Here is an 18,463-nt window from a genome sequence, read left to right as displayed (position 1 = left end):
ACTTTCACATTACACATCAACAAAATGCAGATTCTCATCCCCTCTTGTCAGAATGCTCAAAAAAAACGAGCCTTTCTTTTAAAGATGATCTCAAAGCCTGCTTACAGAAGGTGGCTTGTTAAATTGGTTTGCCAAGTGTGAGGAATCTGTGATCAAAGTATGAAAACAAGTCACAAAAATATTACATCAAAGAATAATAGTCAGACAAAATGACAGCCGAAAAGGTCATCTAAGGCGGATTAAAAATATGCAAATAATGCTGCATGTCTTGTTTACTCCGCTCCTTTTTCCAGTAAATCAAAACTGAATTTGTGATGATTTGTGAATAAATCACATTGTCTTCATTTTACACCAGTGTCATGGTTTGTTATATTGTTTCAGCATTCACATAATCTACTCCATGCAGTTGTGATCATTCCCCTCCCCCACAAAACAAGGAAATGAAGTGTGTAATGTCACTGTAAGATAACTGTCTTAATGCAGAGACACATCTTTTACATCTAATTACGCTCTCAATGGCTGAAGACAGATTGCAGTTAATAGTTCACAGTTATAGGTTCCCTGGCAGTGCTTTGCAACTTTGTGAAAACTGCAGATTACTTGAACAAACCAATGCTTTAAGTGCCATTTGGAAAAACCACAACAATTTAGTTAACCGTTTAATGGTAGTGGAACATGTTACTGGCAGTTCTATGTCCCTTTAACTTCTAAAAAGTCTATTTACATGAACGTCTAATAGTTTTCAGAATATTTTGTCTCCAGTCTTTTCAATTATCAATATTAAAAACAACAACACAAATGTATGAATGTCTCTACAAAAGGGTGACTAATACTGAAAATACTACAGCGATTATGAAAGGGGAAAAAAATATTCTTACATGCCAAAATCTTGGTACCAAAAACAATGACATAGAAAAAGTTGACAAATCACAATTTGAAATATATTTACACAAGATTCACTTTTGTATTTTAGCGTTCCCTCTTGAATGGAGTCATTCTCATAAGAGTCTATAATTCATAGTAAATGAACAGAAAATGCAGACATGACCGCTCAGCTCTGGTTTAAAAAAAGATGGACATCCTTCTCTTTTCTGGAATATTCTTTAAGAATTATTAATGAAAATGTCTAATTTAATTTCACAGATGAGTAGGCGACTAAATACTGGCTTATGACACAGTTTAGTCAATTTCTTTAGGATGCTATTGAGGAGAATGCTCATGCCACCTCAAAATTTCCTTGGATCGCTGAAAGTGGATGCATAAATCTAAAGGACCTTGACTAAGTTGTAAAAAAATAAGTAAAGAAAAAAAATATGTAAAAGAACATGCCAAATCCACTTGTTCCCCCAAGTAATAGCAACCTCACTTCAGGCTCTCTGATTATCCTGGAATACCTCATTTTCTGAACCTCTCACAAATGTACATACGCACATTGTTCACAAACCTCCACATACACACAGACAAGCAAGACCGTGTCCAATTTTCCTCCAAATACTCCATGCTCTCTTCTTCATGGGTCAATTCTTTATGGATTTGCGTGCCCAAAACCAGTGGAACCACAGGCTTAGATAAGTCAAGATAAAAAGATATCCAGCGCTGGGTTTCATTAGTTTGCAACGTCAGGGTAAAAACTCTCGCTCATTTATGCACAAAGCAAGACATATTTCCCTGGGTGAGTCTGTGGGGGGACCAGTGTAGCTCTCTCTTGGTGGGACTGCTTTAGTCGGAGTCAGTTTTACACACACAGCTACACTCCTCATGGTGCTCCAGGGGGACATCCGTTAGAGTCTTTTGCAGTCCCCGACTCCCTGCCCTTTGTTTCAGCATCAGAACCTACACAAAAACAGACAAATATAGACAGACAGGGGCACACACACACACACACACACACACACACACACACACACACACACACACTGATTCAAGTACTTAAACATATAATAATTTTACCATTTACACCCAATGGGTCTCATTCACTAACCAGGTCCAAATCATGATTTACTCTTACATTTTCTCTAAACTCAGGATCAATTTTAGAACCAACTCAAATAAAATGTGCCACAAGCATTTATATTATACAATGCATTTAAATATAAATAAAATATAAATAATAAACAAGAACAATAAATTGATACATATAAAAAAATACATTTATATAAATTTTATTTCGATACATTTTTTATACACACACACTCTTTCAGGTGTATATATATATATATATATATATATATATATATATACCCCTGAAAGAGTTCTCTAATTTTGACCAGAGTTATTTTATTAATCTTCTCGTTTAAGTTTTTTTTATTCTGAAGTTAAATATATTTAACTTATGAAATATTCAAAAGAACAGCCCTTCTGCTACTGTTAGGTTAACTCTAACTAGCAGTGACTGTGAAATTTAGGAAATTGTATGTTGTTCTTTAATTTTGATCTTTAGTATATGCATGTATACGGTATCTCACAAAAGTGAGTACACCCCTCACATTTCAGCAAACATTTCAGTATATCTTTTCAAGGGACAATACTATAGAAATGAAACTAGGATATATTTTAGAGTAGTCATTGTGCTGCTTGTATAGCAGTATATATTTACTGTCCTCTAAGAAATAACTCAACCTACAGCCATTATTGTCAAAATAGCTGGCAACAAAAGTGAGTATACCCTAAGTGAACAAGTCAAAACTGTGTCCAAAGTGTCAATATTTTGTGTGAGCACCATTGTTATCTAGCATTGCCTTAATCCTCCTGGCCATGGAGTTCAGCAGAGCTGCACAGGATTTTGCTGGGATCCTCTTCCACTCCTCCATAATGACATCACGGAGCTGCTGGATGTTAAACACATGGTGCTTCTCCGCCTTCCGATTGAGGACGCCCCAATAGGGTTCAGGTCTGGAGACATACTTGGCCACTCCATCACCTTCAGCTTCAGCTTCCTCAGCAAAGGCAGTGGTCATCTTGGCGGTGTGTTTGGGGTCGTTATCATGCCGTTCGGCCCAGTTTCTGCTTCAGAATGTCACAGAACATGTTGGAATCCATGTTTCCTCAATGAAGCGCAGCTCCCCAGAACCAGCACTCATGCAGCCCCAGACCATGATGCTACCGAAACCATGCTCGACTGTAGGCAAGACACAATTTTCTTGGTACTCCTCACCAGGGAGTCGCGACACATTCTGGACACCATCTGAGCCAAACAAGTTTATCTTAGTCTCATAAGACCACAGGACATTCCAGTAATTCATGCTCTTGGACAGGTTGCTTTCAGCAAACTGTTTGCGGGCTTTCTTGTGAGCCAGCTTCAGAAAAGGCTTCCTTCTGGGGTGATGGCCATGCAAACCAACTTGTTTCAGTATGTGGCGTATGGTCTGAGCACTGACCTTTTGCAACCTCTAAAGCAATGCTGACAGAACTCATGCGTCTGTTTTTAAAAGCCAGCTTCTGCACCGGCGCACAGCACGAGGACTCAACTTCTTTGATTGACCCTTGCGAGGCCTGTTCCGAATGGAACCAGTCTTGGAAAACCTCTTTATGACCCTGGCCACTGTACTGTAACTCAGTTTCAGGGTGTTACCAATCTTCTTATAGCCTAGGCCATCTTTGTGGAGAGCAACTATTCTAATTCTCAAATCCTTAGAGAGTTATTTGCCATGAGGTGCCATGTTGAACATACAGTGGTCAGCATGAGAGAATTGTACTCAAAGCACAATTTTAACTGCTCTAATACAAGATACAACAATTTGTATGGTCCTGTCAAGCAGACAAAAACATGAACATGAATAGGACATGTGGCTTTGCATGGTTAAACGACGTACAGCTATGATCACTTAGGGTGTACTCACTATTGTTGGCAGCTATTTTGACAATAATGGCTGTATGTTGAGTTATTTTCAAATATATACTGCTATACAAGCAGCACATGTCAGTCAATGTTTGTAATATATACAATATGAATTTTTTCATATGCTCCAGCATATGAGAACAGATAGATTAAATTATTATTAATTGTTAGAAATAATAAATTAAGTAAGTGGCCCTATAGACAATAAGTTAATTAATTATAGTATCATATCCCATTTGGGTTAGAGTTGCAGATCACATGTTGCCAAGACCTACAAAAAACCTTAAGAAGATTTGGTATGTATAATGCTAATTTTTAGTTGTTGAACATGCACTCATCATAATCTGAAAACATCAACATAACAATGACATTAAGATATAAATAGCAGAAATGTTGTGTGAGATGCGTCGTTTTTATTCATACAAGAAGTTATAAGTAAAATAAATCCTAAATGTGAAATGTAGAGTGTAATGGAAGGCCTTTTGTTCTTTGCTATACCTCATGATATTTTTTGACCACCTTGGTAGGCGAGCACTGGCAATCATAGCAGTTGTGAGAGCAGCATGCACAGTTCCCTCCACAGCGCTTCACCAGCAGGCAGCTGGGCCAGAAGATGGCGTCCGTCCTTTTCAGCTCCTCACGCAATGAGACAGAAAAGTTCCGTGGAGTGCAACTGTAAAGCCGAACCTCCTCACGAAGCAGGTTCAGGTCCACCATTCCTACGCAAACAAAAATAGACAGCGGTTTAAAAAAAAGTAGTATGTTCCAATGTTTCCATTGACTTTAAGAACTTCCAAATTCAGGATATTTACCCCTAGATTTCTTTTGATGGAAGAATGATTTGCCCACCACCTGCCAGTTAGGCTTGTAGAGGTCCTCCATGTCCACCTGCCAGCGATCTGGCTCCAGGTATTTCATCACCTCCTCCATTGTGCTGAAGCCAGCTACAGCTTCCCTCAGAACATCCACACTCTGCATCCATGCAGGCATCACTGCAGGGGCCTCGGGGTCCGACTGCCTCTGAACACACAATCAAACAAGAAATCAGTGGTACGGCAGCCACTCCATAGGGGAATTTTCATTTTTAACGGGTGATTTTAAAAGTGTTCTGCAGAGGCCTGGTTTATTTTTAGAATTGTTCAATGCTTTAATTTCACATGTTTAGCTGTGATGTGAGAAGAAACAAAGCAAAACCAAGGTAAATATCACTTGAGAGCAGATAATTGTGCATAATCTCCAATTAAGGAGTAACTGAAATGACATATTATTGTATTGTGCATTTAGAATGCAGAAAATGCTAGCTGTGAAAATAGCCTTTGTAAGATAAGGGAATTCCCCCACCCCCCAAAAAAACAATATATAATCATACAATAAAACGGTATATACACTGTATATGTTTCACTGTGGGTGTGAGGCAGTCTGTTTACATCTCTCCTTTTCTCTGTTTTACATATGTTCTTCAAATTTGGAATCATCTGTCCACAGAACTTTCTTCCAGCAATTCACGGACCAATTCTTGTGTGTTTTCGTCCACTTAAAATAACTTAGCTTTATTTGTAGCCTTCAGGAGTGTTTCTTGCAGGAAATTCTGCTTATCTGCCCTGCATCTCTGAGCCTTCTAGCGACAGTGTATGTTGACAGTGGTGAATCACGCATGTCATTAAGCTGTGCTGTAAGCTGAAGACTAGTTAAGTATTTGTTGCGAAGGCTGGACACCTCTTGAGGAGTGGTACACTTTTGGCCTTCCACTACTTTTTCAGTCCTTGTTGGACCCATTTTTTTCTCTACAGACAATAGCAAACTTCCTTTAGTATAGCTCAAATAGTAAGAATATTTAAATTAAGATCCGAAAATAAATGAGCTTTTGGATTACCAAATTTTCCGTTAATAAGAGAATGCCTGGTTTTGCTAGATGAGTTAATGATTGACACTGGCTTATCTACATGATCAATTAACCTGTCCACCCTGTTTGAACCCAAACACACAATTAAAGCTGTGTGCCAGGGCAGCAACACTGATACCGATGATGTTAGGCAACCTGCAGGAAGCCACATTTCTGCACTCAGTTCAACTGCCTCGGGTGCCGTGGCATCTGTCAGCATGTCCTTTTTCCAGAAGCTTAATTCAGGCATACTAACATAATCCCCCTGTGAATGACACGTCCAATGCTGCACTCTAAAACCAGGTAACAAGTGAGGAGTGAGTTGGCATGGTTACCATTGTGTAAAGGACAAGGTGTCAATGGAAGGACTGAGATTTCTACAATGATAAAAATTGCATTGATCCCATGAACAAAGTGTAAATAAGGTCACCAAGACAGACTGATTGAGAGCATCTGGGTCAAGCACTGCAAAATGTCTGTCAGTACAAGAATACTGTATGTGTGCAATTTGGCAAGGAATGAAAAACCTTTAGTACTTCTTAGTTTGAGGTCACATATATTTACTATATATATTTATTTATTAAGAAACCAAAACAATACATATAAACCCACATGAATGAGAGTTGTAAAAATAGGTTTCTTCAAAAGAAAACAAATACAACACATTGTTTCATTGCCTTGTCCTCATGCAAAAACAAACAGTTTAGTCAGATTCACAAATGTATGACTCTAATGAGCTAGTTATTTTATTGTCCTTTGAATTGTTTAAAAGGACTCAAGAACACCCAAGTGACCGCTTTGTATCATTATAATGAATAGTGAATTAACATCTGACTTACTGAACCGCAAGTCACCATTACTTTCACTCACGTCTGACGTGAACTAAAATGATTGTGTAGTGTACTTTAATATATCTTTAGTAATAGTTCACTAAAGATGTAAATCAACTGCAGACATTTTTTTAAATAATTTTTTTGTTGTAATTTTTTTGTTGCTCAAGAGCAGTTACAATGACCTGATAAAAACAGGTCTTTAAGAATCTTTAATTGACAGATTGAAAGAGTGCCTCACATTCACAAACTGTTAATGGTTTCCATTCCACACCACTGACCAGCGCCAAAACTGGAAGCCAATTTTCAGCATTGAAGGACAGCTGAATGTACAGGTCATTGTAACTGCTCTTGAGACCTTTACATTCAGCTGTCCCTCAATGCTGAAAACTGGCTTCCAGTTTTGGCGCTGGACAGCGGTGGGGAATGAAAACCATTAACAGCTTGTGAATGTGAGGCACTCTTTCAATCTGTCAATTAAAGATCCTCTGAGCCCTGGTCTTTAAAGCCACAGCCAAACGTCCCTTCTGAGGTGGATAAAACATCTTGTTAGCAAAGTTGCACAAGCGCTAAGACATTTTGGAGACTTTCAGACATAAAACATGGGATGATATATTGAAATTTAATATATTAAAAGAAAAAAAAGACAATACCTTCCCCATAATTTAGAATACTAATCTGAATTTAAAAATGATTTAAGGGTGCAGTTAGTAACTGATGCCATTTTAGAAATGCACTATCCACACTGACATTAATTTATTTTGGTTAAACTTTTTAAATTAGGAAATACTAAGTGCCATTTAAAACTAAGAACTTAAATGTCCAGGAATTTAAAAATGCATAAATCAGTCACATTTAAGGCACATTTCCTCCTACATATTCCTCTTTTATGTCATCAAATTTTATAACAGATGCATTGATTTTAAGGTGAAATATTATCTGAAAAATAATGGCCTCATTTATGTTCTGCAGCTTGACAACAAGATGTTTCAAATTGCTTGCAGGTTGTAGGGTTCTGTTAGACTACAGGGAAAATGGCTTAACAGATGGACATGAGCGCAGAGACTCAGATGTCTGCCAGTAGCCCGTCAGAACGCACATGAGAGCAGTCAGTTCTGTAGAAAACCAAATAACAGTGCAGAGGTCTCTCAGAAACGTGGGTGATTCACTGTGGACATCTTTTTGGTGAAGGCCATGCTTGGTGGCATGCCAATCATACACAGTGGTTGCAAGAAGAGAAGAGAAATGTCCACATATCCAACTCTAAATTTTGAAAAGGTATTGTGTTTGAAATTATACGCCTTATGTAATTCAATAATACTTGTGGTTGTCCTGAACAAATGCTGCTGATAGGAAAAGTCTGGCCAACAAAACCATCTACAATAACTTTAAAAACAAGTGGCAAATACAAAATTTCTTATATACAGTACAAGTGCATACGGTGTTCACAATGCATGTCAACCTCTCTCTTTTGAAGAGAAGCTGTGGCCAATTTAAAATTATTTATAAAAAAAAAGTCTGTCCTGAACTTTGCCTCAGCAACCATGTTACTCAAACCTGTTACTCTGCTCAGCAAGTGATGCTGCATTGTATGGACAATATATAATCAGCTGCCTTGTATCAGCTTCTTGTACGTCTTCTAGCCAGAACACGGCAGGGGAATGGATAGTTCACAATAACAGCTTGTGATGCAATCCGCTGAGGAAATGCTTTGCAATGCCTGAACAAGTCTGACATAAAGGTTTCTCACCATAGAAAAGATAAAGGGTCATTCCACCGGTGGAGACATGAATATGTATTGAAAGTGGGTCATATATGTAGTAGAATAGTATCATCAATTTCTAATTTGGGACCTTCTTGGCCGATAAAAGGCAGAAAATGACTTTTTAGTGCTTGTGGATTGTAGACAACAATCCCCATAGTGCATTGCGATGCTCAGCTCCGCAGGCCACTCCCACTACTCCGTGCCACAGTAGCTAGAATAACTGCAAGATATTTGTGCAATTCGCTGATTTCACGCAGCCGCCATTTTGAAATCGTTCCGGTGGGAAGAAAACTGGAAGTGTCGCTTTTAATCATACGAGAGTCGTGAATGCGATGGCGTATTGTTGTGTTTAATGTAGAAATTAGTTATTCTAAAAATGTACATACATTTCTTTCATACTTTAGACTATATACAGTGAAATTCATTTATAAATATATATTTTTTTTATATATACAATTCAGAACGTTAAAAAAGAAGCAGGAACGAACTATATACATATCCTGTAATGGATATTAACATCCAATAGTGTAAATCGTGGCAGCAGTTTCAGGTTGGTAGTCCAAGGCATTGTTGTCTATCTGTACTTCCGGGGTTCTTCCCACCGGAGCCTCGCTTTCGATTTCAAAATGGTGGCTGCGTGAAATCAGCGTATAGGGCTGGGACAACGCATCGACGTCATCGATTACGTCGACGCAAAATATGCGCATCCATTCGTCAGACCCAAAACAAAGATGGCGGCTGGGATAGTAATGAGTGGCTCCTCAGAATATCAGAAGTGCAAGGCGGCACGCACTCGTTCCTCTAAAGTACACACACACACAACCCACAGAAAAATGTGCGTCAGTATCGAGTTCTCAGCTTGAACAAACCATAACACACACAAATTATGCCAAACTGTCCGTTTTGTCGAGTGCCCTCATAAGAGCAGTCTTAAATGAGTAAAATAAAGTATTATTTCAAAGAGTAAATTACTCACTCAGACCCCGTGCCAGGATGATTATCATGAATGTATGGATGCACTCCGCTATCTTTTAACACATCTCCGGCGAATGGCTTCTTCACGCAAAACTCTGGGTTCGAAACTCGGGTGAGCAAAAACACACACGTCCATGTCATCCTCCGATTCCGTAATTTCGTCAATTAGAAATTTTAGATTCTCGGCAGCAGAAAGACTCTTGTTCTGTCTCCATTTGCGCACAGTGAGAGCACAGGCACCACCAATCTGCCCCAGCTCGAGCCAGTGCGAGCTCCTCGTCCGTCGCAGGTAGATCGTCTGCATCGGCTGTGGTGACAGCAGCTTCAGCCGCCTCCTGTTCCTCCATAGCCCTCAGCTGCTCGTCGCTATACTGTGGCTCATAAAGGTAGCCACGAACATCCGTTTCTACCATAACTTCGTCAAAATCCAGATCCTCCATAATGCATCTGTCTGCGTATTCAGTACCTTCGTCCATATTTTCAAAAAGTTTCTGCCGGTGAAATCAAACGCACTGGCACTGATCTGTGATAGGTCTGTTAGCGCATTATAGGTCCAACCCCCTATGGGCGGGTTTGAAAGGGTGGGAACTAGTGCTTGTAGTCTTTGCAGAAATCCCCCCCTTTTACACTTCCTCCTACAATGATATAAAATGACGATTTTTGCGTCATTGTAGGAGGAAGTGAAAAAGGTAAATAGAGGATTTCTCTTGTCTCAGGGGAAAATGAAAGAGTGTTGCACGACCATTCAATAATATGTCTGGATTTCTAACAATGGAAATCTTAATGCAAATGGGTGGAGTGTCCCTTTAATGGTCTGAAGAAGAAAGATTCTGAGGAATTGGTGTTGAGTGTGGCTTTATAAAGGCAGAGAGCCAACCGCCATTCATGGCAATGCCATGGATGTTTTTTGTTTCTTCTTTTCCTTTTCTGCAGATCTCCTGCACCCTCTGCAATACCTGCATGGCCCCCTTGGCTGGCACCTTGAGAACCACTGCTGTAGCAGATCTAGTCAGGTGGAAAGTTTCAAAGGAACTCAATTTAAATTAAATTATTTTATAATGTTTCCTGAGGTGCACTTATAATGTTATTATGGTTTTTACATAAAAATTGTCATGATTTAGAAATAAAAGGCCATTTTCTACCCTGATTTCAGCCCTCTCATTTGAACACTCTGTTGAAAGGGGTGTGTCTGCTGTGAGACTTCAATGTAAACACCCACTGCTGGCTAGCATCTTGCATATTAAATAAGTATTACATATGGAACTCTCGAAAACTGTTGAGATCAACTAATCGTGAAAAGTGTTGATTACAGTATAGCATTATATTTAGATCTAAAAGGTTGCATTGTATTAGCATTGTAGCCAATGACAGACATGTCTGTTGAGCGCATGATATCTGCACTTTCACGAATGCTTTCATCATAACTAACAGTTCAAACATGATGTAAACAGCATGTGTAGACAGCGTCATTGATTATAACAGTAACAATTAACATGGTTACTTGCATGTTGTGCCGTTGCTGTTGAGTGCATTACTGTTTGCAAAGCCTGTGCCGAAATGTGACTGATTTATCAAAGAATCCACAGTGAAATATCCCGAACAAACTAATAATGCTCTGAGACATTCACATAGTTGAAAATAAATAATTACTTTCCTAAAGAAGGGATGATGTAGAAGTAGGTGTTGATCTTCTGCAGAGGCATTCTTTCATATATCTATGACGCCATAAATCGGCACATTCCAAAACGAGTCATTTGCAGTCAAAAGCTGTTTTTGGACTAACATGGAAGTTTTTAGCTCTGAAACTTACAGGATATTCTTACAGTATGATGACCTCTTATATGGTCAAGAAAGCTCAAGAAAATGTGATCTCAATTCATGACCCCTTTAAATGTTGAGGAAGCAATGTTATTTGCTGCAGGATCAGCAGAGGCCAATCAGTCTGTGCCATGTGATGATGATGTAATTGCTTGTAGATTGCATGAAAAGGACCACAGCCTGCGCCCTCTAGAGTTTCATGACTGACCTAGATATTTAAGATGGTACAAAGCCAGTAGAAATCAGTAAGCACATGCAAAAGGCATCTTTCAGGTTGGTTCAAAGAGGGAAAAGATCTATGAAATCTAGCTGGGAGCTAAAAGCAGCAATCCAGTTCCTGACTCTCCTGAGAATCACAAAACTTTTCTTATTTCCAGAGATAGGTGCTGTTTTAATGACCTCTTACCTCAAACCCTTACCAGTTCCCAAAATCTCTTCCTCAGAATCGCAGCTGGGGCTTATTTTCCCCCTTCTCTCGGTGGAAGTGGTGAAGGGGAGTGCTTGCTTGTTTAAACAGAAAGTGCAGAGCTGCCCCCGGGATCCCGGGTTTCCAGTAGCTGAGGTTGACCACAGAGAAACAGAATTCGGCTGTTCCAACATGGCAGCCCGTTGCCAAAGTGTACAAAGCCAAAAGCCAGCCAGGCTAGGCCACTCATTTTTCCTAAATTGTGTCATAAATGGGACTAAATGAACCTTAAACCAGAAGATCTGTAGCACACATTATTTAGCTTAGCATCAATGGACAGCAAAATAAATAATAAAAAAAACTGAGCTATAAACACGTGTGGTAAACCGTATAACACCATTAAGTGTTTTATGAGAAGTTATGAGAAGCAAATTAACACTTACACAATGCATGGTGTTGCTCAACAGACAATAACTGTATGCCGCATAAACTGGGAATGCTGATCTCTGCAATTGTCTGACCTTATCCACATCTGTTTGTGTAGTGGGGTTTTATTGAAAGATAGTTTTACTGATAGATTTTATTGACAGATATTATTTTATTGGTTTATATATAGGGGTTTTCAAACTGTGGGCTGGAAAATGGTGGTAGAATGTCTGTGAAAAAAGTAAATAAACAAATATTGCATATATATATATATATATATATATATATATATATAAATAAAATGATGATAATATAATATATACACACACACCCACTGTATCGCCAAAAGGACAAAAACAAACCACTGGAAGGATTGTTGTATTAAATATTAGTTTAAAAATTAGTAAGTTGTCTTAATTTGTTGTCTTGTTAATCAGTTGTAGTAACCTCAGTTGGACCTCTGTCAACTCTGTCAGTTTTTGTCACCTCGGTTTTTGTCAATTTTGAAAAATATTTTATTCTTTTCTCCATTTATGGTGTTAAAATATTAAAACATCAACTGAACTACATGATATTATATCTGATTTTATAAGAACAGTGTTTATATATGTTTAATATTGAAAATGAAGGTAGCTAATTAAGTAATTTAGGAGCTCAATTGTTCATAATAACCCTAAAACATGTTTTGTCCCTTATCTCAGGAATCAGTGATTATATATATATATATATATATATATATATATATATATATAAAAATAGAGACGTACATGCATCAGCCTTTTGTGTGAGGGAATCCAAGGAAGATTCCGACTAAATTGAAGTGTCATTAACACCACTGCTGTCTTTATAAAATTTAGTTGACAGCAGGTGGTGCATGATGTGCAGATTAAACTAGGTATTAAGGCATGCTACCAGAGAGACGCTAACTTTAACAGCACTGAAGATAAATAACTAAGGGCTAGAAAAAGAGTTTCATGAAATTGTATTTACCTGGCAGTTAACAATGTATCACCAGACACACATAATTGTCATGTCGAAATGGAAATATTTATAGGACTGCCAAACAAAGTTTCATTAAAGTGGAAATTAATTATTTTTGGTTTGTCGAAGATCTTCTGCCACCCACTTTCAGAAATTTTATGTTAACACATTTCGAACACTTTGATGCACACAGACAGATGCTCAAATTGCAACTCCCGTCCACAATGCTCTTGAATTAAAATGTTTGGGGAGCAAGAAAACAAAAACTGTGCACTGTGAGTCAGGGCTGGAGGAGTCAGTGATGGAATTGTAGGTTCCAGCTTGACATCCTCCACCACAAACACTATAAATAGAGCTCGATTCAGCCACACCTTCTCTGATGTGACCTCTGTGTCCATGAACCAGCCATAACACACCACCTCCTCTGCAATAATAGAGCATTGCTCAAAGAAAAACACACCACCTAGTATAAAGAGACAACGTACTCATTTACACAACATTTTACATACAAACATACTTAATTTTATCTATAAAAGCCAATATTAAATTTAATGTAGGGGGAAAACCCCCTAAAAATAGCGAACCTAAAAGTACCATTTCCATGCAACGATTTGTGCCATTTTTCAGAAGATCTCCTTAAAGCCACACCATTACACATCCACTATTGTTAGGACATCAGCATTGAAGCCATAAATGAACTAAATTACATTTATACCACCGAGAAGGCCAGAAAACAGGCTCTTCGCTGGCCACTACCACATCTACTCAGCGGCTAGGAAGGTATAGATAATGCATAAAGTTTTCAAAAGAGCAACAACTCAGTCATGCAAAAAGAAAACAAAAAAGTATCACTCAAAACTTAATTCTAATTCTAAATCAATGTGGTGATGACGCATTAAGTCACATTGACATGATGCATCTTGTTCCTTCATGTCACATTGCAAAATAATAACTAAAATTAGTTACTAATAATGTGTGATATGAATTACATTTACACTGCCATTTAAATTTTTAATCTCTTATGCTCACCAAGAGTGCATTTATTTGATTAGGAAATACAGTAAACACAGTAATATTGTGAAATATTAATACAATAAAATAAGTTACTTTTTAAAATATATTTTCAGTTACTCCAGGCTGATTTGCTGCTCAAGAAACATTTCTTATTATTATTCTTATTAAGTTCAACCATGTCGGCTCTCAAAACAGCAGAAAAGGAGGTCAGTTCTGAAAAAAACTTGCGGATCCGCATCAGCACTTTCAATAAAAAAGCACTGAGTTCAGAAGGAAATGGCATATGGAAGTGCCATTTGCATTTTCTTTGCCTTTTAATCATCCACAGCCACATTTGTCCTGTCTAATTTTGGTGCCCTATCTTACCACTGTCAACACCACAATAATTACATTTCAGCAGAATAGATGCAGCCATTACCTACCAAAAGGAGATAAAGTAGACCTTTGTTCGCTGGAATACAATGAGAGCAAATTTCGCGCAACATAGCATAGCGTTCAGACATGCTCTGAAGGCTCAGTAAACAAATGCAAGGGAAAGTGGAGTCATAAAACTTTGACAGGCATCACACATCAAAGCCAAGAATGTCTATTAAATCATTTCAGGGGAATAATCCTTTTCAAATGTGCCGTGTGACGCCTGTCAGGGTGTAAATTAAAGGGAGGAAACTGAACCATGGCCAAGGTGGAAAACACCGTAGCACGCCCCGCTGTGGTTTTCACCACCACATAAAGTGAAACATTGAGGAGGAGGTCTCTGAGGTAGGAATACAATTAGAACTTGAAATTTCCAACTTAGTAAGTGCCATTTAAGGTTGCCAGGTCATTTCAGAGGAAGGGGATGGTGATTACAGCAACAGATGCATTGTAATAAAATGTGTTTTTATTTTCAAGATCCTTTTCTTTTTTGGCCCCAGTTTTTTCAAGTACATCTCTCTTCAATTAATTTCTATTCAACAAAGCTCACTGTATTTCTCATAAACACCTAATTATCCTTTGCACACTGTGTATTTAAGTTAATCAGGTGCAGAGATAATTAGCGCAGGGCCATTAGGGATTAATGTTTTCAACAAAAAAGTAGCCGGCCCTCTCAATAAATGTTGCATAAGCATTACACAAAGAAGAACAAGGTGACCAAGTAATTTCTTACCTGTTGAAGCAAAGTGTAACGGATGCAGAATCCCGGGTCTGAGGGAAAGTATTCATCAGAGACGAAGCGGATCAGGAACTGGTTCCCCTTGGATATCTGGGGCTCTGGAACCATCTGTGAGCCACACCAACGACCCAACACTATCCCTCCAACAGGCTCCTCCACCTCCACATAATCATACCTACAACAGCAAACACACTGATTAAAACACACTACAGAGATTAATGAATCACTATCATTCAGGTCTAGCCTAGAAATCTATACGCACCCTACCGGCAGCAAAAACTATTTTGCAGCAAAGTGTGGTCTAGCAACTCTCTGTTGGCATTTGAGCTGGAAAACCCAAACTCTGGTCAGGGCAATCACATCGTGTATAGAGTTGGTGGGCGGGCTGAACAATGACGGCAGAGTTGTGATGGTTCCGCGTGATTTCCATAGGTGATTTCCCTGCTACTTGAAAAAGAAGATGCTGCTGGCGAACAGCTGTCTTTCGAATCGGCTTTGGCCGTGACTCTGGATGATTTGGAGTTAAGAGAACGTCACTTTAAGTCATTCTTAAAGGGATACTCCACTTTTTTTTGGAAATAGGCTAATTTTACAACTCCCCCAGAGTTAAACTGTTGAGTTTTACTGTTTTTGAATCCATTCAGTCGCTCTCCGGTTCTGGCGGTACCACTTTTAGCATAGCTTAGCATACATCATTGAAGTGGACAAGAGCATTAGCATTTCTCAAAAAAAAAATGACCAAAGTGTTTAGATATTTTTCCTATTTAAAACTTGACTCTTCTGTAGTTACATCGTGCACTAAGACCGACGGAAAATGTAAAGTTGCGATTTTCTAGGCTGATATGGCTAGGAACTATACTCTGATTCCTGAATAATAATCAAGAAACTTTACTGCCGTACCATGAGTGCAGCAGGTGTAATGATATGACGCAGCGCCTGAAAATAGGCTACCTTCCGTCAACTGCGCTGCGTCATATCATTACGCCTGCTGCACTCATAGTACAGCAGTAAAGTGTCTTGATTATTACGCAGGAATGAGACAAAGACAGTTTTTTTTGAGAAATGCTAATGGTCTTGTCCACTTCAATGAAGTATGCTAAGCTATGCTAAAAGTGGTACCGCCAGAACCGGAGATCGGCTGAATGGATTCAAAAACGGTAAAACTAAACAGTTTAACTCTGGGGGAGTTGTAAAATTAGCCTATTTCCCAAAAAAGTGGATGTATGTCTGGCTTGCCAGGCTAATTCAGGTCTGGTTTACACCTGGTATTAACATCCATCTGGATCAGTGTTATTTTAGTATAATTGAGACCATGATACTTTTTGAGATACTGTTATATTTTTAGTAGTTCAAGTTTTCATAATTGTTACATTTTTGTCATTTAAATTTTTTATATTTCTGTGTAGTAATTAATTTGTATTTCAGTTTTAATTTAGTACATCATGTAACATTAGTTACATGAAGTTTTCCACATTCAGTTTCCCACAATTTTTTACAAAGATATTAAGCAGCACAACCACTTTCAACATTGATAATATCATTAATAATTATTGTGATACTGAAGGCTGGAATATTGACAGGAATCATCACAGGAATAAATCACATTTTTAAATATTTCAGTTATTTTACAATATTACAATTTTTATTGCATTTCTGATCAAATAAATGCAGCCTTGGTGAGCATAAGAGACAAAACAACAAAAAAAATCTGTCTACTGACACTAAATTACAACAGTAGTGTATATGAAAACAAGGTAGAATTATTCTGAATATGTCTATCAAATCAGCTCAAGGAGGTGTGGAAGGAATTTTCTCTTTAAGACTTATTTGCCACAACAGAGGTTAAAAGATAAGGGACATTTGTGTATCTGTTGGTGTTTTGTTAAAAAAAAAATAACTTCCTATCAGAAGTACAGGCTCATGACAGGATCTGGGCTGCATCCAAAAGTGGTGCCTTCAGAGGATGCATTCCATGGTTGGAAGGAATCATGGCACGTCCAAATCCAATGTTAGCTTCACTTCCTGTCTCCAGAGATACCTTCATCAGATCGATTTTTGAAAGCAGCATATGTATCCTTCACTGCCTTTGAATCCCACAATCCTCTGCTTTCCATTCTGAGACAGTTGAGCTAAAAAATAAAGATGGTGTCTGAAATTTGCAGTTGGTGGTCAGTTTGTGTAAAGAGAGGTGGAAAGTAACAAATTACATTTACTCGCGTTACTGTAATTGAGTAGTTTTTTTGTGTACTTCTACTTTCAAGGGGTCATATAATGCCATTTTCATACAAGTTCATTTGATTCTTTAGGGTCTAAATGAAAAGTTTGTAATATACTTTAATTAAAAATTTTCGTTAGTATTGTAAGAAAACACTAATTTTACCTGCTCAAAAACAGCTCTGTTTTCAGCACGCCATTTCAGTGCATATGCCTTTAAATGATAATGAGCTTCGCTCACTCCGCCCCTCTGTTCTGCGGCCGTTCATAACAGCGTTATGACCACACCGCACGTGGAGTGTTTCCTTGACAACAGTTGAGGGTATAGGAAAAAAATGGTAGCGGGAGTCTCTGAGGAGGACACATCTGTGCAACCGTATCAGTTTGAACCGGAGTCGGAACAAGATGACAGCCCGAAGAAGTTCGACAAATAAGGCTCGAACATGACGTTTCTGAATGGTTGGTTATTATATTGTCACTTTGATCTATCTTTGTTTACTTGCAGGTTAGAGTAACTTAGTGAGATGTACGAACGCTATGTGTTTACTGATGTAAGTTATACGTACTCAGTTGCAGTGTTGGGTAAGTTACTCAAAAAAAGTAATCCACTACAAATTACTAATTACTACTTTAAAATTGTAATTTGATTACATTACTGATTACTGCATGTAAAAAAGTAATCAGATTACTAATTACTTTACTTTCAAGTTACTTTGAAAACCTATTAAAATACACAAATACACTACAAAGTGAAACTCAGTTCTTTCCGTAATTTAATATTGCAGAATACAGACATCCCAAGTCTCCTGGAAGTTCCGGGAGTCTCCCGCATGTTGATAGAGGCTCCCTGATGCCCGCAAATTAGTTAAAATCTCCCGGAATCTAGAGCGAGCGAGAAAGAGCGCACATGCGAGACAGAAGAGAGGGCTGTTTTTCAATATGTTCTTGTCGACTTGTGAAACGTCATCAGTCGCTGCCCAAGTACTGTTCCAATTCAAAGTTCACATCTAGCCAAGTCCAGTTCAAGACCACTGATGTGTTCCTGATCCGCCCCTTTTACCCAGGATGTATCGAGAGGTGACTTTAACTTTGTAGCCTATTAGAGAGCTGACTTATGTTTGACTGAACTGTTTGCTTTATTTCTAATTGTACAGCTTCTTA

The 18,463-nt window shown here is 38.3% G+C and overlaps 1 protein-coding gene across 2 annotated transcripts in view; it reads right to left on the bottom strand.

The window, feature by feature from the left end:
- Positions 1 to 646: 646 nt before the first annotated feature.
- The window catches only part of pdgfc (platelet derived growth factor c), a 70,420-nt gene continuing 52,603 nt past the window's right edge, over positions 647 to 18,463 (bottom strand). For both annotated transcript variants that reach the window (XM_077248026.1, XM_077248025.1), the window contains 4 exons: positions 15,083 to 15,263; positions 4,651 to 4,858; positions 4,337 to 4,557; positions 647 to 1,833 (listed from right to left, as the gene is read on the bottom strand). In XM_077248026.1, coding sequence (XP_077104141.1) covers positions 1,720 to 1,833; positions 4,337 to 4,557; positions 4,651 to 4,858; positions 15,083 to 15,263 — 724 coding nt within the window. In that variant the 3' untranslated portion in view covers positions 647 to 1,719. The remainder of the gene's footprint in view (positions 1,834 to 4,336; positions 4,558 to 4,650; positions 4,859 to 15,082; positions 15,264 to 18,463) is intronic.

Source organism: Siphateles boraxobius, unplaced genomic scaffold (assembly GCF_051911475.1).
Source record: "Siphateles boraxobius isolate OS27281-9 unplaced genomic scaffold, OSU_SipBor_1 3, whole genome shotgun sequence".
NCBI classification, from domain to species: Eukaryota; Metazoa; Chordata; class Actinopteri; order Cypriniformes; family Leuciscidae; genus Siphateles; species Siphateles boraxobius.
The sequence above is the reverse complement of the archived record's forward strand: the minus strand, read 5'-3'. Positions and strand labels throughout refer to the sequence as shown.